Source organism: Harpia harpyja, chromosome 16 (assembly GCF_026419915.1).
Source record: "Harpia harpyja isolate bHarHar1 chromosome 16, bHarHar1 primary haplotype, whole genome shotgun sequence".
In the NCBI taxonomy this organism is placed as follows: Eukaryota; Metazoa; Chordata; class Aves; order Accipitriformes; family Accipitridae; genus Harpia; species Harpia harpyja.
Window position 1 is genome coordinate 3,971,596 of NC_068955.1, and position 24,018 is coordinate 3,995,613.

At 53.3% G+C, this 24,018-nt stretch overlaps 1 protein-coding gene across 2 annotated transcripts in view; it reads right to left on the reverse strand.

The window, feature by feature from the left end:
* Positions 1-23,417, reverse strand: part of RUNX3 (RUNX family transcription factor 3) — a 41,171-nt gene extending 17,754 nt beyond the window's left edge. For both annotated transcript variants that reach the window (XM_052811590.1, XM_052811589.1), the window contains exons 1-3: positions 22,793-23,417; positions 21,569-21,725; positions 16,715-16,819 (exon numbers count right to left, since the gene is read on the reverse strand). In XM_052811590.1, coding sequence (XP_052667550.1) covers positions 16,715-16,819; positions 21,569-21,725; positions 22,793-23,053 — 523 coding nt within the window. In that variant the 5' untranslated portion in view covers positions 23,054-23,417. The remainder of the gene's footprint in view (positions 1-16,714; positions 16,820-21,568; positions 21,726-22,792) is intronic.
* Positions 23,418-24,018: the final 601 nt, after the last annotated feature.

A 24,018-nucleotide genomic window follows, 5' to 3' on the forward strand; every position in this document is an offset into this window, starting at 1 on the left:
CAGTTTTTGAGGGGCTTTGGCCCTGCCCTGGGAGCTCCACATCCAGGTGAGCCCCACCATCCCCCCCAAACTCTCTAATCCGCAGGCTCCTGGGTGTGTATCCAAACCGAATGAAAACTTGCTGACACCAGAGCGCCAAACTCGGTAAGGATGAACTCCCAGCAGAAAGCAAAACCCAGCGGTATTTTGAAAACGTATCTTCCCTGCTGTGTGAAGTAAACCAAGGAAACCTCAAATCAACACCATAAACGATTTCTTCTAATCTCTGTGCGTCCCTAGACCTCGGGCATCTCTCTGTTATCTGAGGGCCTTTGGAGACGTGAGCAGCATCTGTCACATGGTATTTGTGCTTTCCCCAGGGGGGAAAGCGTGTGCAGTGAGGTGTCTTGTTTTGGTCCACATTTTATTATTGCAATATACATTTGAGCACAGAAGAAGAAAAATAGGTTTATGTTTTTCCTTTAGCCAGTTTTCTCAGGCAGAGCTTAGCAGAGAAGCCAAAAGGACTTCAAAGACCAAGTTCCATGGAAATTTAATGGAAATTAAATTCTCTGCTTCTATCTCAGCTGAAACCCTATCCTGTGGTAGTATCTGGCATGTGATGGAGAAAATCCTGAAAAATAAATCAAGTGATCTCTATGTTGATAATGTTTTTAAAGATTATTTAGCCGTACGACTTAACCGAGGGCTTCATGTGGCCGCATCATGCTGCACTGTGGTTGCTCCAGTCCCCATGCTGTCTGAACGCGGGCGCAGCCCCGTGAGGTTTTTAAGCCTCAAGTAAATAGCAGTGCTGTACTTACATCCTCTAAAAGGGGCTGGTTTGTGGGGAGACCCAGCAATCACCAGCAAAACCCCCAAAACCCTAAAACTATCCTGATAAAAAGAAAGTAGAAAACTTGATGCAAATATAAGTCAAGGCAAACACAGGGGCTCATTTAGGAGTGAAAGCCCAGAGGAGAGCTGCGGTGGGATCAAGACCCTTCCCGGCTCTTCTAGATCCTCTCCGGTTTGTATCCCACCCCATATCCATGGGTGGGACCTGGCAGCACTAAACCATATGAAACAAGGCAGAGAATGAGTTAAAAACCACCACCTTGGACTGGCAACCCTCTCTGGTACAGGCTGTCTCCCCAGGACTTCCTGCTGCTTGTCACTTAGAGCTAGGGACGTCAGACTTTGTCACGCAAGAGAGAATCGCTATTAATGGGTTTCTTTCATCAGAACAACCTGAGCTTTTTAATTTCTGCAGCGGTTGGCTTCATTAAAAGCCCTTCCCCATCTACCCACAGCTGTCACGGAGAGGAAACCAATGCCGTCAAGTGAACAATAGCTCATACCTTAGAGAAGACGGAGGTGGTTTCTAGCTTAACCCAAGGACTGACTCAAAGCCTCCCGAAGCCAGTGGGCGGATTTTCAATCAACTTCAAACAGCTTCAGACCTCATCCCAAGAAATCTGTCTGAGAAGTCTTAATCACCCCGACCTGTGAATTTTGGGGCATGAAACCTGCTGTTGGGTTGGAGATTTTGCACTGCATTTCCAGCTGTGCTAGCACTGGCTTGCAGGTCAATATTTATGGAAATGACAGTCCTTAGTACTATAAAATGATGGCAGCTACTGACCTTAGGCACTTCTTGTCAACAGTGCAAGGGTTTTAACACTGGATCGGGTTTCCGAATCAGTTAACTCCGATATTGAACATGACATGATGTAAACATTGACAGATCACCTACGATCCTTGATGCAATAACAAGATCTGTATCAGCATATCAAACAAACGATCCCATTGAACACTTCCCAGCTGGAAGAGCCGATGTGAATTTGACACTTTAGGCCAGTAATAAGAAGCATACTGGAAGTTTTGGGTGTTTCCTTGGAATGCAGACAGCGAAACAGTGTGCGCCACACTGGAGCTCAGGCCATCAAAGCTATGATTTAAAGACATGCTTTCTGCATTAAAACATTTCAAAGACCAAACAGACCCTGCTCTTCCTTCTAGGAGTGTGCAACCTGGTGTGGCTTCCGAAGCTGGGACCGGGATGGGGTTTCCAGGCAGTCGGGGGGGGGGGGGGGTGTCCACAGTGTTCACCAAAAGCAGCTTATTTCCCCAGATTACTGAGATGCAGAATATAAAGTTGATCAAAGGTAGAAAGGGGATCCAGGAACTTCATGGCTTGAGTGACACCAAATCTCAGAGCCGATTTAAAAAAACCACTCTTTGGGGTGCCTGGGTGTCCTGGTCCCCTGATTTATCTGTGCTTAGATGTAGATGGGGTTACAGCTGGGAGAGACAAGGAGCTGCACAGCCTGCTCTCCAACCTCGGCGGGTTTGGATTTGGGTGTCACGTTTGTCCCCGTCCCCCACCGTAGCCCCGTGCTACCAAAGGATGGGAGAGCAGATGGTGGGAAGTGGCTTGGCCCTCCCCGGGCGTCTTGCTGCGAAACGCTGGCGGCAAGCTGGAGCGAAGGAAACGCGGAGCGTTTCAGCTCGGGGGGGGGATGTTCATTAACACACACATTTGCAGATCATTTCCTTAGCTCCAGTGAGGAGGAGACAAGAACCAGGAGACGGTAGCATGGGCTGGGGCAGCAGCTCGAGCCGAGCCATCAACGGCCACAGATGCCCCCACTTGTCCACCTTCAAAGAAAGGCTCCAAGCATCCCACCGGCAAGTTCCCACCATCCTCCACCCAAGGCTTTGCTCAAATACTAACAGCCAAGCTCTACAGCTTAGCCGAGAAGGAGGTCACCAGGAGCAGTCCATGCAGCCATGCTGCACACAGCCCAGTGGCTTAGTCTCTACACGTCCGTGAGAATGGACCACAAGAAAGCAATCAGCAGCGGATAAAACTCCGGCTCAATGCGCAAAACACCTTTCAAATCACTCTTGTAGCCCTCAAAATAGGTACTTCAGAGAGACAGGCCAATCCTCTACAGAGGGTTGAATTTTTTCCCAGTCTGAGTCTCGGCTAGACTATCAAGTCCCAGCATGTGCTCCAGAAACAAGCCACATGTGAAACGCCTGTGTTATGGGAACAGCAGGCCTGTCCCTTACAGCAGATGTTGGGGCGGTTTCATCTTTGCACACCTATAACACAAGACATGAACATCCCTCAGATTTTCCCTGGAAACCCACCTCCAGCTCGAGACTTGCCATGGGAAATTCCCAGCCAAGAAGAATTTGGTGGAGCCCCATGGCCAGTGAAGGAGGGAGGGGAGGACAGCGTGGAGACAGGAACCGGGCTGCCCGCAGCGCCAGCAGCTGGAAGGGACTCAAACATGACGTCTCCACGGAGGATGATGGAGATCTCCACCGAGCTCCGGTGAGCAGCAGCGGCCGGCAAGTGCCAATGCTACTTCAGCCCACTTCTAAAAGCTGAAGCCCAGAAGTTCACAGGAGGGAACAGGAGGAAAATGTTAGAAGGAACCGTCTCTTCTGCTGCCGAACAAAGTCAAGCACAGATAACTCATTATTCACATGTTTGAAGTTGGCCTGCTTACGCCATTTGGAAAGAGAATCAGTCACGGCAAGGCTTTGCTTTGGTTTCCTCTGGCTTTCGTGAGACACTACCGCTACTGTCTTTCTCCAGCTTGGAGAGAAAGGGGAGTGTGTCGCAATGCGCCTCGGCTCGCATGTCCTGGCAGAGGATTTACACCGACTTGAACAACGAAAGGAAAATAATATTTAAGGGGGTGGGGGAGAGAATTTTAAAAAAGGCTGCTAATTTATAAAGCTTTTTTAGCTGGTGGTGGTCTGAGATGAATTGGCTGCCTCTAAAAGGATGAAAATAAATATCCCTCTTTTTGAAGGAAATAGGCTGGCTCCTGGCCAGCTGGCAGGAAGCACAGAGATATGTTGCATTTACAGTAGGTTTTTTACTGTCTGAAGCTCCAGCAGCGGGAGAGATGTTCGTTCTAGGCAGCCTGGTATTGATTAGCTGGCTTTGCAAGCCCTAATCTCTTCTCACTTACGGGTTAGTCCCTTGACTTTGCCTCTCCCTCGCTCCCTGCCCACCCTGCGATGGGAGGCCTTGCAAGTGGGGCAGCTTCTGACAAATCCTATGGTGGCCTTTAATTACACTGGGAGACCCCAAACCTTTCCTTCTGGAAGGAAAACAAAGCAGGGCATTAATTCAGATATTTAAACAGAAATCTAGGGTAGCATTTCCAAAAGCTCCTGGGATGCAAGAGCCACAACCCGTGTTCAAATCAGAAGGAACATCACACCCAAATTTCCACGCAACTTCGGCACAAATCCCTGAAGGACAGAGGCTCCCCATTCCCAGGGTTTCAGCAGGGAGACTGAGTCTTTCTGGATTTGCAAAGATATTTAAAGCACTTCACAGCACAGGGAAAGCTGGGGGCAACAGACTGGGTAAAATTCATCAGGTTTAAGCATTTAGCCCACTCATGCCTTGCTGAAAATCCCCACAAATGCTTTCCTGCTGCATCTTTCCATCCTTAAAGACCTCTGAAAATGTGACTCTGAGACTGCAGAGTGAATTAGGTGGGTTTTAAAAGTTTTGATTTGCAGATGTGAAAATTTCACCCCGTGTATCACAAAATTAGCAGATCGGTGCACATCTGCGGGAAATGCAGCAGCTTTCATAACAGGGTGCAAAAACCACCAGCCTCACTGAGTTCTCTGCAGTTGCTCCCATTTCCAGGAAGGCAAAATTCATTTATGGGCTGTGATCCAGTTCTCATGGAATTAGGCAAAACCCCTGATTCAAAGATTTCAAAGCTGGGTGCTTGGGAGGAAGCAGACAGATCTCAAGTACATCCAGCTGGTATTGCCTCAGTCACGTCTGAGATCAGATTTTCAATTGCATATATTAGCTGTCACTACGTAGATCAGTGGAGTGATGCCAGTTTACAGTGAGTTAATGCCTGCTATCTAGCAACTTGAAATGGGACCTGCGTGGTACCAGTATAGCTGGTTTTTCCCAGTTAATAACCTGTTCCATTAGGGCAAGCACATCAAATTCCTTTGGGTGACACTGGTTAAGGATACTCTGCCCAGGATGGGGAGGACCATCTGCTGGGTTCAGACCTGTGCAAGGAATGTGCCGTGGTACAGCTAATGGATATGAGATGTATCTGACGCTGCAGGGCCATGCAGCAGCCAACTGGATATAGCAGCATTTTGCCAGGCGGTCCTGTGCTCTCGGTAACACGGCGCAACCCAGATCAGACCCAAACTTTCCCAAGGTTTGAGGATGCTGAGCGCTGGGTTTCCCCTTTGCCCTAGGACAGAGCTGGAGCCGATCCCTGACATTTGAATGTTAATATCCCCCGATCCCAGGACTAAGCTCCAAGCTCCATCTCCAGAGACTGGCTGGTATGTTGGATAATTACAGCTCCTGCCGAGCTTTGCCAGCACACACAGCGCAACGCTATAAGCAAGAGCCTCAGAGCAACGCTACCTGCACAGCACCCTTAATACTCTCTGCCACGCTGCTCCTCCAAAGCCAAAAAAGCAGAGCTATGCACAGGCTACAACCGGGCTCCGTGGCTGTGGGCAGCGTGGGGCTGCTGAGCTGCTGCCTGCTCCTGCACCCGGTTTCAGGATGTGCTTGGCTGGGAACCTCCAGCACGGCAGCACGGAGCTCGGCTGCTCAGCGCCTTCCCGCTGCCGTCGTCCTCGGTGCAAGGGCTCGGAGGTTGAGATGGGCACCGGGGATGCTCTCTGCTTGCTGGGTCCCTCTTCTTCCTCCCCTCTCTCCCCCTCTCCCACTACAGCACGTAGATTCACTGGAAAGAGTAAGATAAAATAATGCAAAATCATGTCTAAGCACCTTCCGCTGCAGGATATGATTTATCTCTGGCTGATTGCAGAACAGGTGACTGGTCTCCAGCAGCGGAAGAGAAGGGTCTTAGGAACTAAATTTCATCTCACTTTGAGTCAAATCCTCTTCCTCCCTCTGCCACATCATTAAAGTGATTGGTTGCGCTGATAAGCCCTTTCGAGAGGGAGAAACGAGACGTGTCCTGCCCTGACATCTGATGTGATCTTGTGGTTTTGTTTGATAGTTATGGTCCTTTAGCTGTTGTCTTCCCTGAAATGAAACTTGCCTTTTAGCACTGACTACTTTTTTTTTTTTTTTTTTTCTCTCTTTTCCAATCTGTGACCCTTTGCATTGTCCTCGAGCTTGCAAATCCTGCCCGAGGGAAACGGGGCCACATTGCGTTAATAACCCTGCAACATACAGTCCCAGCTACAGCATGATAAATCCTTGCCGATGACAGCCTCCACACATGTGCAACGCTCCCGCATCACGTGCTGCCCACTAGGTTATTAGATCTGCTTTACAAATAGGTAAACTGAGGCACAGGGCAAAACACTGCCCCTTTGCGAAGGAGTGAAGCTCACCAACATCCTTGCCACAATGCTCGCAAATACTCCTTTTTTAGTGCCAGCATGTGCCCTCACCTGCGTCCCATCCCAGCCCACGCGTCCCTTTGCACAGCTGCCTTTGGGCCGCACCGCTGGACCCAGCAGGAATTTCTTTTGCTATTTATTTGTACGGCACCTAGCACAACTCACCTCCGCGCCCGGCATCAAAACACCGCCAACATCCTTCTGGAAGAAGCCTACAATGAAACTTAATTCTCCAAACATCCCCCATCCACCAGACGATCCTTTTGCTCCGGTTTAATCTCTTCCAAATACACTCTCAGTGCCCACTTCTCTGATTCTGATTTATTTTCAAAGCCAGAGCAGGACCAGGTATGTCTCTTCCACCCCAGCTGAGAATCGTGCCCTGGGGTTTTCCTGAAGCTTTCAAAAGCAGGAGGTGTTGCAACCAATTTCAACAAAGATTTCTTTGTACAATGCAAGCAAAAATAATTTCCCTGTTCTGACTCCCAATACTGCTTTGCTTAGAAAATATTGGTCATTTTTAAGTGAAATGATTCTGAAGTTATTATGCGCCTGGTGATTATAAAAGGAGAGGTGGAATTTACTATAAGCAGCAAATAAAATAATTAGAGGAGTGAATTTACTGGAGCCCATATAATTTGAGTTGCTCTATTAATACTTCTTTTGAGGCCGGGATTACACCCTCGAGCTGTAGCACCAAAGGCCCAGGCGATGCAAACCCATTGCTTTGAGCACGGTCGGGCAACCTTTGTCCCCGCTTCGCTCTCCCCAGGGAATGCTCTGCAAGCCCCCAGCACCCCGGTGTCCCCCGGGGCGTCCCCGTGCCCTGCCGAGGGGCGAGCGGGTCCCACACGGGGCTGGGGGTCTTGCACAGCCCGACCCACAGAAACCCAATGCCGGGCTGCTTTTCTCCTGGAGGGATTTTTATCCACTTGCCCCAGAGCTGAGCTCCGATTCCCCCTCGCCTTGTCTTTGTGGGATTGAAGCCCGAAGGGGTTAACTGGATAGCAGTGCCTATAAGAAATTAGAGGAGGAGGTAGTTTAACATAATTGCTTGCCATGCATGTATCAACAGCGGTCCGAACTGCCTCTGCAAGAAAACAATGCCCTGGACGGTCTCGGCAGATACCAAAGGGTGCAAATTTCCCCGCTGGGATCAAAACACATTAGCGATGGGAATACAAACAGAGAAACCCTCCTTCGCAGCAAGTACCGATTTGCAAGGGCTCCTGCATGAACTCGGGAGCCCCGAGCCTCGCGCCGGCGTCTCCTCATCCCTCCCCAGCCCGGGGCCGGCGGCTGCCCCACCACCTGCGGGCCTCCTCCACGCTCCGAGAGATGCGGGTTCAACCTCATCTTTTGCCTCCTGCCCGGCCGCTCGCTGCAAAGGCCGCGGTTACTGGGGTGTTAGGGAGGTTTTTAAGGGATCTGGCAGATGGAGGGCGAGAGCGGGCGTCGTGCCCCGCTCGAGCTGCCTGGTGGGGTGCGCAGGGATGGACCCGATGCTGTGCCATCCTCCCAGCCCCTCGGCTCGGCCAGCGTTTGGTTTTCATTTGTCTTCATCCAAAGAGCAAACGGGACAGGGAAGGGTGGGATGGAGCTGAATGGTTTCCGTGCCGGAGGCACGGGGCGGTCGGGGTTCTCGGGCACCGTCCATGCAAGTGCCCTGACCCAGGCACCAACAAACCCAACGGCAGCTGGAGGGATGGCAGAGAAAACACCAATAAAATTAAAATATTAAAATACCTTGCATTCCCATGGAGGATATCCCATGCCTGCTTGGTTTCAGGACACCCCAAAAAGCCTACGTCCCATCCACAGCCCTTTTCCTCCCCGAGGTAGGGCCCTCTGCGGGGCTGGATCGGCGTGCGGAGAAGCAAAGACCCACGAGCTCTGCACAGGCTCCGACCGGCAAAACCAGAGGCTGGAGCACGGCTGGGATTAGCCTGACGTCCCTGGGCAGCATCATCTCCCCCCGTGCCCAAGGGCCGCTGCGGGGAAGCACCATGGCAGGTCCCCCACCAGCAAGAGCGATGCCGAAGCGCCCGGGCGGTCGGAGGGAGCCTGCAGGGTTTCTTTAAACCTCCGTCTCAAACGGCTGCAGCTCATCCAGAGCAGAGAGTTAATAGGGAAGTGAGAAAGTGTCACTCAGGATTTCCTCCTCTTCCTCCCCAGGGAAGGGGACAGGTCTCGAGAAGTGGGAAATCAGTGTATTTTAAGCACCGCATTTTAAATTAGAACAAATTATAGCAATTTTATATCGACAAATAACTGTCCAGGAAGTGGTGAGGTCACTTATTTATTTAAATGATTTTGTTGGTTTGATTGATTTAGTTGTCTTTTTTTTTTTTTTTCTCTCCTTATTTTTCCTTTTTCTTTGCCATTTCCTTTTTTTTTTTTTTTCCTAATTCCCGGACAAACTGGGAGATGTCTGTGTATTTATATCTAGCTAAGGACAAGCAGGGGAATAACACAAAAGACCCTAATAATACCCAAAACTATCACCCCACGGGAGCACTTCAGCACTGAGCCTGCTTTTAATTACAGAAACATCTCAAGTTCAAGTTTTATGCATCCCCACAAGGAAGCCTTTTTGCCAAGATAAAGATCTGAAATCGTACAATACTGGCACAACGCAGCCCCCGTCCTGGGTCTCTATTCGAGCTTCTGAGAAGCGCAAGACCCTCTAATAATTTATTATCTCTTCTCCAAGCACTTGCCAAAGCCATATCAAATCTCCGAGGGTAAGAGGCGCAGGAAACAGGGTGTCATTGCCCCGGGCACACTGCTGACTGCGGGGTCCCAAAATTGCCCATAAGAATACGGCAATAGGAGATCATTTTGCCCTTGCTCCTCTTTGGCTCCCATCCTGTAACCCTGTCCGACTGCCCCACTCCCTCTTCTTCATCCTCAGCTATTTTAGGCTGGCCCTCACTGACCCGCACCCGTGTCTGCCGCTCCGTAGAACCTGATTCCCCCGTGTCCCGGGAACGGGAGAGCTATAGATTTTATCTCACCATCTAGATTCACGGAGCTGGCATCCCAGAGGGCCACGATGCATCTCCCCAAGCCTCCCTGAGCCCTGCAGAGCTCTTCCAGGTCCCCGTCTCCTCTCAAAGTTGCTTCGAATCATAACAAAACCATGAGACAACCTTTTTTTTTTTTCCCCCCATGTGGAGGAAGCACGGTGTGGATTTACACAAATTCCCCTGCAGCACAGATCCAAGCATCCCAAGACGGGGCGGCCAAAATCCCCACCGGGCTGGGGGGCAAACGGCAGCTTTGCCGTGGGGTTCCCGGCATCTGCCCCGCTCCCCGAGAGCGAAAATGTAACGGGAACATTTCTGCTTCATCTTTCTCTCTTTTTTCCCCCAAAATGGTGCAAATGAGGGAAGCCCTAAAGAGATGCTCTTTGTTACAAGCAATTACCAAGGAGTCAGAAATCTCACCAGAAACCATCAATGCTTTTAAAGACATTACAACCCAAAAGTTAGCAAGGAAATAACTAACTCTGTGATATATTAAACACATCATTTTGTACTTTGGATGGCATTTAAGCCATTAAGGCATGAAAATATGATACTGCTAAAGGAATCAAGTTTGCACAGGGCTGCTGTACCCCAGGAAAAACAAACAGGAGCCTGGAAGGTCACGCCACGGGGAAGCCCCCACCGCCGAAACCCCCCAAATCCGAGCCCTGCTGCCAGTGAGCGCAGAGGGGCTGACTCAGCTCTTTGGCCTCACCCAGCCACGGCACGGCCTCGACTCTGGGCAAGCTGCCTTTGTCTTCAAATAAACACATCCCCGCCGTGCTTCGGGGGGAGCGGAGCTGGTTTGGGGGTCGAGCCCGGTGCCGAGCAGAGAGGGCGGCGGGGAGGGACCGACTCCACGCGTGCAACGATCCCAGTTAAAGCACTGGAGCTTCCCAACGCAGCCCATGGCAAATGCAAAACCCAAGTGCTCAGCCTCGCACCACTCTGTCCAAAATCTGCTGGTTATATTGGGCAGGATGGGAGGCTCAGATTAGGGCAGCACCGTCTTCTAGGGGATGCCTGGTGATTTCTAGTTGTTGGCATCATATTGGGGTGTCCGCAGAGCTTATTCTGATTAACGGGGTGGAATATTGCACCTCTTTTCCCTTCCCTGAGTAAAATGGGTTGTCAGTTTTGCTATTTCTGGTAGTAAATCTCAGACTCGCCTACAGCCATGAAGGACAGTGGAAGTAGTGGGGGAATCGCTTGCCTCGCTAGCACAGTCCTGCGTATCCTTTTTCTCTCTAGCCTCAAACTGCAGCATCCACTAGGAATAAAAGGGAAAAAAACCCATAGACCTCAGAACTCAAGAAAAATGGATCCAGGTGCACTTCAAATAATTTTTTTTAAAAAGCCAGAAAGGCTTTTTCAGGGTGGTTTGCAGACGCGCCAGGGTTTGGGGAGCCGGGGCTGGCGAGGTGCTGGGTGTGGGATGAGAACCGAGATGGAGGTGGTGAGATACGGGGGTGTGGGCAGCGGTACCGAGGTGTGTCCGGGCTGGCGGGTCCGACACAGGACGGGGTGGTTCAGGGTGCTGCTTTTATCAGCGTAGCTTCGAGATGGATAGAGAAGCCACAGCGAGGTGTGTGTCATCCCCAGTAAGTGCTGATACAACCCCTTCTCCTCACCGGCTGCCACCTGAGCAGCACAAGCACCGCTGGAAGAAACGCTCTTGCAGCGGGGCTGGGGGTACCCAGGGCCACGGGCACCCTCCTCCCGCAGCCACCCCAGTATTAACAGTGGCAAAGCCCTCTTCAGGCTGGATTTACAGATAGGATTTTCCCCTTTACAGTCAATCTTCCTCGCAGTTTTTTGCTTTTTTTACCCCATACTTGAAGCCAAGAGTGCCCAATGCAGAGGGTGCTCAAAGGCAGCCAGGACCCAAGCTGCAGCCTTGCACCCACCAACCGCCAACACCTCGGGGACACAGATGACACTAACACCTTGCACAGGCACGGACGAGGGGGTTTCCACCCTCTGCAGATCCCAAACTCTTCATTTCCCAGCCAAGAGCACAGGGCCGGGCTGCGGCTCAGGCTGATGTCACGCACAGGGGGCAGGCGGGGAGGGAAATCCTCACGCAGCTGAGGATCTCGAAAATAGGAAAGCAAAAAGCGGCGGTTCTTGGAAACAACTCAGTGCCGTGGGAGGTGAGAAGCCTTTCTACCCGCTGGCTACATGCCACACGAGGGGTGAACGGGTGCTCGGGCTGAGCCGGAGCGGCAGCCGCTGGGCTGTCCCCTCTGGGGTGGCACCGCTGCCGGCATGGCCCCATCGCTCCCTCCCCAGAGAAGGAGCCTTTTTGGGGAGGAAAAGTGGCCACGGAGGGGATTTGTGCCTGTGCAGGATGGGGCCCAGCCAGAAAAACCCCGCAGGGCCAAGAGGGAGAGGGGACATGAAAAGCTCTTGCCTGGCGAGGGGATGCCCAGCCACAAGCCCCCTCCTCTTCCTGGTCCAAGCCAGCAGACGCTGCAGGATGGGGACACGCTCCTGGCACGCGCTGTGGTCACACCAAGCCGGGACACGACCGAAAGCACCGAATCTCTGACGCACACACCCGAAACGAGCAGGGCGGGAGACACCAACAACCAGCACCAGCACCTCCGCCAGCATTCGCGCTGCTGCTGTGGCTGAGTGGGCAACAAGAGGGGACACGGGGACCCTACTGCCCCTCACTCTTTGGGTGTGGAAACCCGAGCTACAACCCTCCCTTCCTCACCCTCCGTTTCATCATTTAGCCCAGGACAGGAGAAAATTAAACTGCGATGTAAGAGCAGGGAGGTCCACGCTGCCTCGCTCCAGCACCTCACTCCCTCTACTCGCCTCCTTTGCTGAGGTGGGGGGAAGAAAACCAGCTCCATTCACCCAAACTTACGCAGCATTAAACCTCAGAAAGCAACTTTACACTCAAAGAGGTCCAAGCCCTCGCCACGCAAGCGGCGAGGGCTCTGCCCATCCCGGCGCGGCTGCCTTGCACCCCTTCCCACATCCCCGGCACCGGCACACGGGGCTCTGTGCATCCTCACAGCCCGAGGGATGGTTTTTACCCTAGGTGAGCATGGCTGGGTAGAGATGTGCTTCCCCACAAGGGTTATGGTGGGTGATGGAGCCCTCCTGGTCTCCCTTTCCTCCTTGACACAGTGGCCAGGACAGCAGGGATGGGGTGGAAATCAGAAATAAGGGGTTAAAGGCAAAGGAGATTTAGAAAGGGGGGAGAGAGGTTAAGGAAGACTGAATGGCAGCAAGAAAAAAGTCAAAGAGGGGGGAAAAAGGCATTTAAGGGGGAAAAAAAAAAAAAAAGACTTTGCACAATAGTTCTCAGGAGATGGGCAGAAGGGCTGGTGCTGCAAGGGGGAGCTGGGAGGAGGAGAGCAAAAGTGACAGCAGAGAGGAGGTAAGAGCGGTGGGAAGGGAAGGGAAAGGAAAGGGAAGGGAAAGGGAAGGCAGCCAGCAGGTGGGTGTGATGGGGGAGGCCCTGGAGATGCTCCCATTTACCCAGGAACAGACTAAACATCCCTGTATAGCTTCCAGCTATTCATTTTAACATGTTCTGCCTCTTGTGGATTATTTTGCAAGCAGCTGTGGATGTGAGAGGGCTTTGCACCAGGGCTGCAGCTCTGCCGAGTCGGGCTCTTGCTAAATAAAGAGCTGCAGAGAAGGGGGGAAAAAAAGAAGGAAATTCCACAGGAAGTTCAAATATTTTATTACTTCCTGTTTGTACAAAGTATGTCAACACTTGGCACCCGCTGCGCCATTTGTTTAGAGCTAAGGTGTCAACTTGAAAAAATGTCCTTTTTCACTCCAGAGCTAACCCAGAAAGAGCCTGAGCGCAAGAAAAAAAAAATATCTCGGAGCGAGCGGGGCGCTCGGAGGGAGCGGCGGGATGGCTTGCAGGGGATGCTCAGGGACCGCGGCGGAGCTGCCGAGACGGTGGCTCGGCCAAAGCCACCGCTGTTATCAGCCCCACACACGCCTTGGCGTTGTTCCTCGCTTGGCTGTGGGTCTTTCAAATGAGCACGCTTGGGTGTCTTCAACACCGTGGTCCGGTTCTCCCGGTCCCCCCATCCACGCTTTAGCCCCCGGCCCCACGAGGTGCTCCGACTGTCACCCGCTTCCCTGCAATTTCTCGCCCATCTCGACTCGATTTCGAACTCCTCAGAAGTTTTTCTGGGCGCAGCTTTAGTTAAAAGACTTGCTCAAGGGCTGAGATGAAGCGATGGGACAGGGGTGGAAGATGAATGGCATGCTCAGAGGTGGGGCGTGGAGCCCAGCCGCGTTTCTGGCCCAAAAACCCCACGAGAATGTTTGCTGGAGGAATTTCGCCGCATCTGAGAAGACGATGCCCAGGGCTTTCCCAGGATACCAAGACAAATGGCCAATTCTTTCCACATTAAGGGTGCTTTTCTGCCCGCTCGCACCAGCCCCACATCCAGCCTCCAGCCCCGGCCAGCGCTGATCCTGCACAACAGGAGCCAACACACACCATGTCCCACTCATTTGCAACACTGCAGCCAAGAAGGGGAAAAAAACCCTTATATTTTTACGCACACACACATATATATGCACATATATACACACACATATGTATTTACATATATATGTTAAAAAGTGTATATAATACATATACACACACAAAAAAATTGCAATTCCTGCTGGCAACTCTCACCTCCCAAAGCCAAGACAGCGCGAGCCATCGTGTTTGGCCAAAGGTGGTTATTACCGGAGCTTTACCGGCTCCGGTTGCCGGCCTGTGAGCCCGGCGGGTGCCGGTGCACCGAGGGGTGCTATGCCGGAGAGCCACCCAGTGGCAGGTTAACCAGGAAAACCACGCTGGGTTTCCACGAGCGAGCCCAGATCATTTTGCAGCCGGCATTTCCACACCGAGGGTTTCTGCAGACGACTGCGGTGAGGGAAGGGCGAAGGGCATTATTTAAGTATTTTTTTAAGTTTCATCTTCATTAGAAAATGCAAACCAAAGTGTGGCAAAAAAGAGGGTTGCGTTGTTTTTTTTTCTTCCAGTGCAAGACACCGGATTTTCATCAATCATGAATTTAAGCCCCAGGGTCAAACTGGGATTCAAAATATAACCTTTACTGCCAAAAAATCTATGATCATCTGAAAAAATTCCCAAAAAACACAACTTGGGTCTAAACTCCTTTGATCAGCAATTTATGGGCTGTGGAGGTGCAGGGCTTGGGGGGAGAGATCGACGTTTGGGGTCCACACAAGGCAAAGGCGTAAGCAGCAAATAAACGCCACGCAGACTTCCTTAAGGAGCCTACACCTCCTGCACAAACATTTTGAGGTCCACAAATCAGGGAAAAAAAAAACAACCAAACCAAGGAGAAAATTGCTGACCTTGCAGCCCAGGACGGCGTCCCAGGGAGGGCATCCCTCGGGCACGCCAAGCCAGAGCCAGGGCAAGCCGCTCCATCCTCCAGTTTTGCCTAATTATGCCAAACGAAGGCACGGCCCCAACCCAAACATCGCAGGGCGAGCACGCCTACGGCTCAGCCCCCCAGCTCCCTGCCTGGCTACGAAGCCTTCGTCTCCGTATCAGAAAATTTAAATTAAAGATCGGGAGCGATGGGCCGAGCTGTTGAAATTCAGGAGGAGCGGGTATGATTCAGCGGGGGTTTGGCGAGCGGTGGCTATCGGTGAAGTCAGAGCAAACCAAACGCTAAGAGTAGTAACTATCTCGCCTTGTATTATTATTTATGTATTCCTGATTATTATTATTATTAGAAAGGCGATCTGATGCAGCAGATAAGGGGCTGAGCCAGGAGTCAGGAGACCTGGTTTCTATTCCTGACCTGGAAGAGTTGTGAAATTCCCTGCCTAACCCCTGCCTGCTTTCCCCTCCCAGCCCCGGGCTGAGCCCGTTCCCAGTGGCTGCAGCACCCACCACGACCCAGATTTGTTCGCCACCCCAGCCCCACGACAGGGACCTGCCTTGTGTTTCTGGCTTAAAAGAAAAACCAAGAGCGTTGCATCGCCTGGATGCCGGCTTTGCAAATCCAGCCCGGCAGCTTGACAAGCTCCTGTAAAGCCGCTCACATTCCAAAATAAAAATCAAGGGGGAAGAAAATCCAACGAACCCCGATGCAAATAAACTCCCTTCGCCGAGGTAACAGCCTCCACCTGGCCTGACATCAAGGGGCACCGATGGCCCAACGACAGCATCAACAGAAAATATTTTCTAAAGCATATTTAGAAGGATCAAACCGTTTCCCCTCAATTTGGGCACCGACAGCTTTACACGCGAAGGGAACAAACTCTGCTTTATAGTCCCCGGGGTGGTGTTGAGCGAGCAGGAAGGTGAAGGCAGAGCAAAAAGCTGGAGACGGAGGCCCCGGGGACAAGGTCCCACCGCACAGGGGGTCCAACAGAGCAAATAACGCTCATGGAAAGAGGAAACTCCTCCAGCTGACGGCACCGGAGCATTTCCCCGCGCTCCTCGCATCACAGGAGATGCCAAAGTGAGCTCAAGCCGGCCCGACGCCGAAAACCAACCCAACGAGGGCGATTCGCAGCCGCCTTTGCCAAGAGCCACTCTCAACCAAAAGGCACCATCCTGCACCCAGGAGAGCCTGCCCGATCAAAACAGAAAGACGTTTCTGCGGTTGAATCGTCTCTTTGGTTTTCTCAAGCAACGCAGCCCCCGGCCGCGGGCGCTGCCAGCCGGAGCCTTTGACAACCCGAAAGCGAAACCACCGCTAACCAAAAGGGGAAGGTGCTCGCCGAGCTCTCCTGGGCCTGTGCGGACAGACAGGCAAATACAAGCACAGTGTGGAGGAAACCTGCAAACATTTTTGGTTTAATAATCAGCAAGTCAGCCTCTGAAGTCAGGCACAGCATCTCTGGCTTTGTAACCCCCCCCAGAAACGTCCTGCACGCCGCCAGATTTGAGTCCTTTGTATTTTTGCTGTCGAAGCCCAAAGCATTTTCCCTACATCCCAACCACCACGAGGACCGGAGCTATCAAACCATCCCTCCACGATGGGATACGGAGCGCGGCGAGAGCAAGCAGCAGGCAGGGACACACGCCACGCTCCGCCGTACGGAGAAAATAAAAGCAGCCGAGCCGTGCCCGCCGCGGCACGCGTTCTCGGGGCTCGCTCGGCCACGCCAACGCCGTCTCGTTAGTTCCACGCGCTGCAAACGGTGCCTGCGCCGGCTGGCTTTGCCCGGCCACCGAGGCATCCCGCATCCTTCGGCCACGGAGAGCTCGGCCTCCTGCACAACCCCCCCCCACAGCCGCACTTCTCGGTGGCTGCCAAATAAAACACATCACTTACTTCGTGGCTCCCGGGGTCCGTCTACAGTCACTTTAATGGCTCGGTGATAGGTAGCGACTTGGGTGGGGTTGGTGAACACGGTGATCGTCAGGGTAAAGCTTTTTCCTAAGGAGGGTGGGGGGAAAAAAAAAAAAAAAACAAAACGAAGAGAAATGAGGATATTCACATGGGTTCAGCTCTTGTGGGAGCGAAAGGCTCCTGCTGGAGCAAGCTCAGACAGAAATATCCACATCCACCGAACTCCAACACACACATCATTTAATTTTATGAGACATTATTGCCGAGACACAAAGCTCGGCCGGCTCCCGCTGGGGTTCAGCTGGCTGCAGCAGAGAGAGGCTTGGACCCAGTTCAGAGCGGGAGCCAGGACCTTCCTGGATGGAAAAGTCACTTATCCCCCCCATCCCCTGCCCTGTCCCCATATCGACCCCTCCACCCACAGCAGCTTCCTGGTGCCTTCCCGCTCAGATGCTTCCCCTTTTCCCATGGGAATCCAGCCCCAAAACACAGCGCTGGACGTGGGACCCCCCTCCGCGAGGGACGGATATGGTCCTGGCTCCCATGGGATGCTCCTGCGGGAGCAAGCTGGTGAGATGGCATCAGTCTGCAGGCGATGGGTACTGGTGTTCGGGAGGAGAATCCCGGTGGCTTTGGCCCTGCGGCTGCACCCACGCAGGGACGTTTGGAGAGGACCTGCGCCGGGCTGTCGGCCCTACGGGCACCCGCAGCCCGTGTACGGGGGCCAGGGCCAGAAATTGGAAACTACAAAATGGGAATTGAAGCCGGCCAGCTTTGGCCACCAGACGGGTGGCCCCGCCGGCTGCGAGGACTGTCCCCCTCTCCCAGCCCTGACCAGAAAACCATTGCTGGGAAAGAGTTCAGATACCATCCTGGAGGCTTTTCAGGGATGCTTTCGAAGCACCGAGCTTATCTCCTTTTTTTAAAAAAAAGGGGTGAAGCAGTAAAAAGCCCTTGGGAGCCCAATTTTGCAAGAAGACAACAGTCACCCCTTGCTCCAGCAGAACACGTTTCCATCCACAGCCGGAAAAAACTTTTTGGCATCACGGAGGGTGTTATCACCCCTGCACCCATATGCCACCTCGACCACCAAACCCATCCACCTCCTGCAGCCTTGGCATCCCCATCCTGGACCCTCCGCCTTTTCCTTGCCCATGGGAAGGGCCTCCGCTCTCCCGCAGGCTCCCCGGATTCAGGAGTCCTTTGGGTAAAGGAGAGAGGTTTGCACATGCAAGGGAGCAAACCTCTCTAACCAACCCCCTCCAAGAGCAATCACCCTGAGATTTCAAAGCTATGGAGTATTTCAGAGGTATAAACCCCAGCAGGAATCAGTCTGGAAATGCCCATGCAGTAGCCCTTAGCTCCTCCAGCCTTTATTTCACAAATAAATGCAGTAAGAAACCACCTCCTTTCCTTTTTTCCCTAAAGGGATTAGGGGTTTTCAGATCCCGACCATGATCTAGCTACAGGGTTGGACCTGAGAATATCCATAGCAAAACAAAACAGTATTTATACAGCTAGAAGGAAAAAAGAATAAACGGAAAAAATGAAATTATCTCCTCCGGAGAACATCCTGCAATTATCCCAGGTGGGAGAGTTTCTCTACGGGAGCGTCGGAGGGGAGGGAAATGCTGGCTTTAAAGCAGACAGCAAACATCAGTCCCTGCCCTACCTCAGCTTTCAAAACAGGACTAAACACTGCACAACCCTTCAGCTCATTTTCTGCACAAAAAGGAATTTTTTTTTTTACCCTCCCAAATACAATTTTAATCCCCAGTGAAACGGTCGTGCTGACAACCTGCATGGAAGAGCCGTGCTGCCGCAGCCTGTGGAGCATGAAGGCTCCCGGGTGCCTGCACGGCCACGTAAAAACCAAACACCACTGAATATTTGTTGGCAAAAACGTTTGCAGAACCAGAGTGCAGGGATGAGGATTATTAGGAGCAATTATTTAGGAAATTCCGCGGGAGGAGAGGCAAGGGGAGGCAGCCCCTTGGTTTGCACGCGAGGGAGCAGGCAGCGTGCAGGCAAGTCCGGCTTGTGAGACATATAACCCTTCCGTATGCTGGGAGCTGAGCCCAGCATCTGATTTATTTTTATTTTTTTAATTTTTTATTTTTTAATCTCCATGTGAAATAACTTCCCTGCATTTCAGTTTCCCCCTCTGCTCGCTGCAGATACGAATACCTCTCCAGGGAGGACGGCCGGAGCGCGGAGAGCCAGCCAGGCCATTTTTGTGTCTCTTAACAGCTCTCAAAAATCCTCCCATGAATCGAAAATGACAATTATTACTCAGCATCATTTTTACTCATTTCCCGCCTTCTCGGGAAGCTGGGCTGAGGTTACTCATTCCCACCGTGCCCCAGCCCCAGCCATGGTTCACCCGCTGCGTGGGGCTGGATCCCAGCTCCTGGGTGGGTTTGGGAGCACCCACGGCTCCGCAGGATGCTCCGGGGGGATATTCCAGCTGGGAGAGGAGGTGGTGGGGTGCAGCGGGCATTGCAGCATCCCACTGGCCTTGGTTTTCATTTTATACAGTGCAATCTGAGCGGAAAAGGTTTTTTTGGGTGGGTTTTTTTTTTAAGAGCAAAGCATAGAGAGAAACTGGTCCCTTTCCCCTCCTTTTGTCTTGCACATGGAGATGGTAATTTGGGGGTTTTTTTTTGGGGGGGGGGGGAGGTAGGGACCTGCTCTTCCCAGCTCACAGTGCCAGGGAATGATCCCAGACACATTAATACTAAAAATGCCCAATTCTGAATCATTTCAAGTCATGTTTTCAAAACGAGAGCCTCACTGCTTCTGATTTTAGAGGGCTCCTGCAGCTCAGGCACACGTACGGGCTGTTCACGGAGGCAGACTCTGCGTGTTTACAGACACACGCGTCCACACATCGGATTTACACAAACATTTATACACACACACAGAGCTCTGCTCCAACAAAATATTTTGCAGCGAATCCAAATTTCTGCCAGAATAAACGGGCTTTCAGAGATTAAGCCAAACAAGGGAAAGCAAGCGTGACACCCAGAATAAAAATGGAATAGAAACGATTTTTCACACTAAATAGGTCTGAAAGAGCCTCTTGCCAGGAAAGCACAGCCGTACACAGGGAACTAAGCACATGCTTCATGCTGCGAGAAAACCCCACTGTGCCGCCTTCGCGCCAGCCCCAGGGAGCCCCGGTGGGGGTTATTTCTCTGCAAATATTACAAAGCCTCATCCCACAAGAATATATTAAAAAAAAAAAAAAAAAAGAAATCAGCACTTAAGTTATGTTTCATGCTCCGAAGCCTGTTAGAGGCAGCGGAGGTGTTTCCACTGCTGTAATGAGTATTTGCCAGGACTCTGCCCAAGGAGGGAGACTGTTCACCCAAGTGTTTTCTGAGACTGTAAACTACTGTCAATTCAGAGCTTGGGAGCGCAGAGGAAGAAAGTTAATAATGAATTCAAGAGTCAAGCTGAGATTGGGTTGTATTCAGTTTGGAAATTTGTGTAACGAGGATGAAAAAAAAAAACCAGAAAGAAAAGAGCCTAAGAGAATAATTGATTACAGAAATGAAAGCTTAATTCATAAAAGAAAAACATTTTCCATCCATCAACCTGCAACCAGTTAAGTGGAGAGTTTTAAAGAAACTGCAACATGGAGAAGGAGCCAACAGGAAAAAGGAAATGTATGAAAGAATGTAAACTATTCGAGTTTCATAAAGAGGAACAAGTAAACAGTTATTACATGCAAATAAATCCTAACATCACTGCTTTTAATTAATGCAGAGAAGTCAAAATATATCTGACATTGTGCACATACATTCGAAGCCTTTGAGAAAATGCTGCCATATGGCCATTAAAATACAGCATTCTTATTTTTGTTTAAATGAACAATTAAGCGCTTCGATCTGCAGCGTTTATTGGTGATGAAATGCTGAATTTCTATTTATACTTTTGAAATTCAGGTACAACACAGCTGCGAGGGATCAGGCAGGGCTCTGCCCCTGCCACCCGCTGCCGTTCAGTATTTTCCGGGGATTTATTTCCCTCTCCTCGGATGGCACAGCCCGAGTTCCTTGACGGTTTGTTTTGAAAAAGCCAGCAGCGTGATCCGTTTAAGGCTAAACGATAGAGCCAACCTCTACGGCCAGAAAGTAAAATTTCTCTCCCACTTTTCCATGCAACAAGCGTGGAAAAAATAAGCCAACCCCCCCCCCCAAAAACCCCAGAGCTCTGCCCTGCGCCCGCATCTCCCGACCGCAATGAACCTTTCTGTCCCCCTATCCTCCGCCTTCCCTTCATGCCCAACACCTCATGATTATTTTACGTGAAACACTTGATTTTCACCATTTCAAACCGAGCTGCCAGGTGGGTTATTAACCCCGGAGCACCTTCCCCGTGGGAAAGGGACGCACCGACCCACCGCCCACCCACCCGAGAGCGCCTGCCTTACCCCCCCCCCCGCGGAGGTTTTACAACCAGCTATTTGTTTCTATTTTTATTTTTATTTTCCTCCTGCATCGTCATTTCCCGACACCTCGGCAAAGGGAAAACCCTCGGGATAAGCGGGGCAGAGCCGCTCCGCTGCCGGGGAGGCGGCCGGGGCTGCTCCCGCATCCCTCCCATCACCCACTCGGGAACCTCTTCGGGGCTGGGGGGGGGGGATTCCTCCCTGCGTGACAACCCCAGCCCGCAGCAACAAAACCACCGGCCCGCGAGAAACACGCCGTTAAAATCAAATAAACCAAAACTAAACCTGGTTTGTTTTTTTTTTTTCCTCCTCTTTCTTAAAAAAAAAAAAACCAAAAAAACCCAAATAAAAAGAGCAACCATTTCCCGGCCGGTACCTACCCCTGCCACTTCTCCCAACAAATCTGAGGTCGTTAAATCTGGCTACTTGGTTTTTCATCACGGCGGAGGCGTTGCGGAGCTCGGCCGAGTAATTTTCGTCGTTCCCTGCCATCACCGTGACCACCGTCCCATCGGGAACATCTCCGAGGGCTACGACCTAGGGCAGGACCAGAGGATTTTAGGCTAAAATTAATTGCGGTCGGAGCTAACCTGCCCTACGGTTCCCCCCCACCACCTCTAAACCCCCCTCCCAAAACCCCAAAGCAAAACCAAAAGCAATCTGAGCCCCGGAGGAAGGCTGGAAAATCGGGGGGAAAGGGGGAAAATGAGTTTAAAAAAGGGGGTTAAAAGGAGCGAGGGGCTTCCACGGGGCGGGGAGCGGGGGGGGGTCAGCCCCGCCGGGGGGATTTGTGGTTTTATTTTGTTTGATTCGGGGGAAAAAAAAAAAAAAAATTTAAAAAGCGCTGACCGAGCGCGGAGCGGCCGCTACCGGGACCCCGGAGCCTGCGCCCGGCTGGGGCAGAAGGACCCCCCCACCACCCCCCCTGCCCGGGGAGCAGCACCCCGAGCTCCCGCCGCCGGGACGGCCGGGGGAACCCGGTTTGCAACCCCCCCCCCCCCCCCCTCCGCCACCCCCCGCCGGGCTTCCCGGGACTCCGCTGCCATCCCGGCCGGCTCCCCCCCCCGCCCCCCCCCCGCCTCTCCTCCTTCTGATTTTTTGGGCTTTCCTCGTCTCAGCCCCGTTGCCCCAAGCCCCGGGACCGCAGCGGGGATGCCCGGCCCGGGGGTGCCCCGTCGGGTCGCCCCGGCCCGCGGGAGCGGAGCCGGGCGGGGAGCCCGGGCAGCGCAGCCCGGTGCTTCAGCTCTTTTTGCTTTCTTTCTTTTTTTTTTTTTTGCAGATTAGATCTTCCTTCCCTACCTCTCTCTCCCTCTCCCAAGAAGGTAATTAACCTCCACTCTCATTAAACTTCAAAGTTGCCTGAGAGCTCCTAACTGTACGGAATATCTAAGATGCTGTGACCGCGGGGCAATGCGGAGACTTGATTAAAAATAATAAACCCGGGCTCCCTTGAAGGTGATGTCAGGAGCGAGTTAAAGCGAAAGGGGCGGAGGGCAAGAGGCGAGGGGGTCGGGGCGGAGGGCAAGCCCGGAGCTCAGCCGGTCCCACCGAACCACCGGGATTTACCGGCCCGGTCGAAGCCCTCCCCGGAGTTCAGGGCTTACCTTGAAGGCGACGGGCAGCGTCTTGTTGCACCTCCAGTGGGACGGTAACACCGAACACAAGAAGTTGGGGCTGTCGGTGCGCACCAGTTCACCGGCGTGATCGGCCAGTACATCCACGACGGAGCGGACCTCGGGTCGAGCCCGGGCCCCCGGGGCGGGGGTCCCCAGCGCCCCGCTGTTCTCGCCCATCTTACCGCAGGGGAAGGCCGTGGAGGGAGGTGTGAAGCGCCTGCTGGTGCTCGGGTCTACGGGAATACGCATCACAACGGCGGGCGTCAGGGAGCCGCCGCGGCCCGGGGGAACGAGGAGGGACCCGGCGGGGCCCGGTGCCCACCGGTCGGTTGCGGTGGGGCTCGGGATTCGGGGGCGGCGGGGGCAGCGGCGGCCGGGCCCCGCGCTGCCTCGCTCCGTCCCGGCAGATCGCCGTTCTCGGCGGAGCGGTGAGGGGAAAGCGGTGGAGGGGTGACGGTGGTAGTGGTGGTGGGGGGGGGGGTGTCCGCTCCCGCCCGGTTCCGGGGTTCGTTCCCGGTGGTTTCGCTGAGGTTCCGTCAGCCCCGCCCGGAAAAAGGCGGCGAGGAGCCCCGGCAGAGCCACGTCGCGGCCGGGCGCCCTCGGCTGCAGGCGGGTCCCCTCCGCCGGGCGGCCCCGAAACCAGCTCCCAAGTGTCAGCCGCGCCGCCCGGTACCGTATTTACTGCCGGCCCCGGGGGGGGGGCGGGCCGCGCCCTGACGGACGGGGCGCCGCGCCAATGGAAGGAGGGGGGGGAGCCCGCGGGGGGGCCCTTCTCCCCGCCCACCACCGGGGTCCTACGCGAAGAAGGGGCGTGGTCAGAACCGAAAGGGGCGTGGGCGAGAGGGGAAAGGGGCGTGGCCCCCGCCGAAATAGGCGTGGTCGCGGGGGACCACGCCCCTCCTCCTCACCCCGCCCGGCGGGGCGGGCGCACGTCGGGGCCCCGGTGGCTTCTCGCCGCCGCCGCCGGAGGGTTTTGGGGCTCGATGGGGCCGGTTTGGGGCCGTAAACCGCCGTCGTGGTGCAGAGCGGCTGGGAATACAGCACGTCCCCAGCCGCGGAGCGCTCCCGCTGCCGCCGTCCGCGCTCCCCGCCGTGCCTCGGCCGTGGCGGGACGCGGGGGGAAGCCGCGGCGGCGGGGCAGCCCCTGGGGACCACCGGCACACGCGTCCCCGACGGCGGGGGGGAGCGGCTCGCTGAAAACTGCCGCTCCCCAT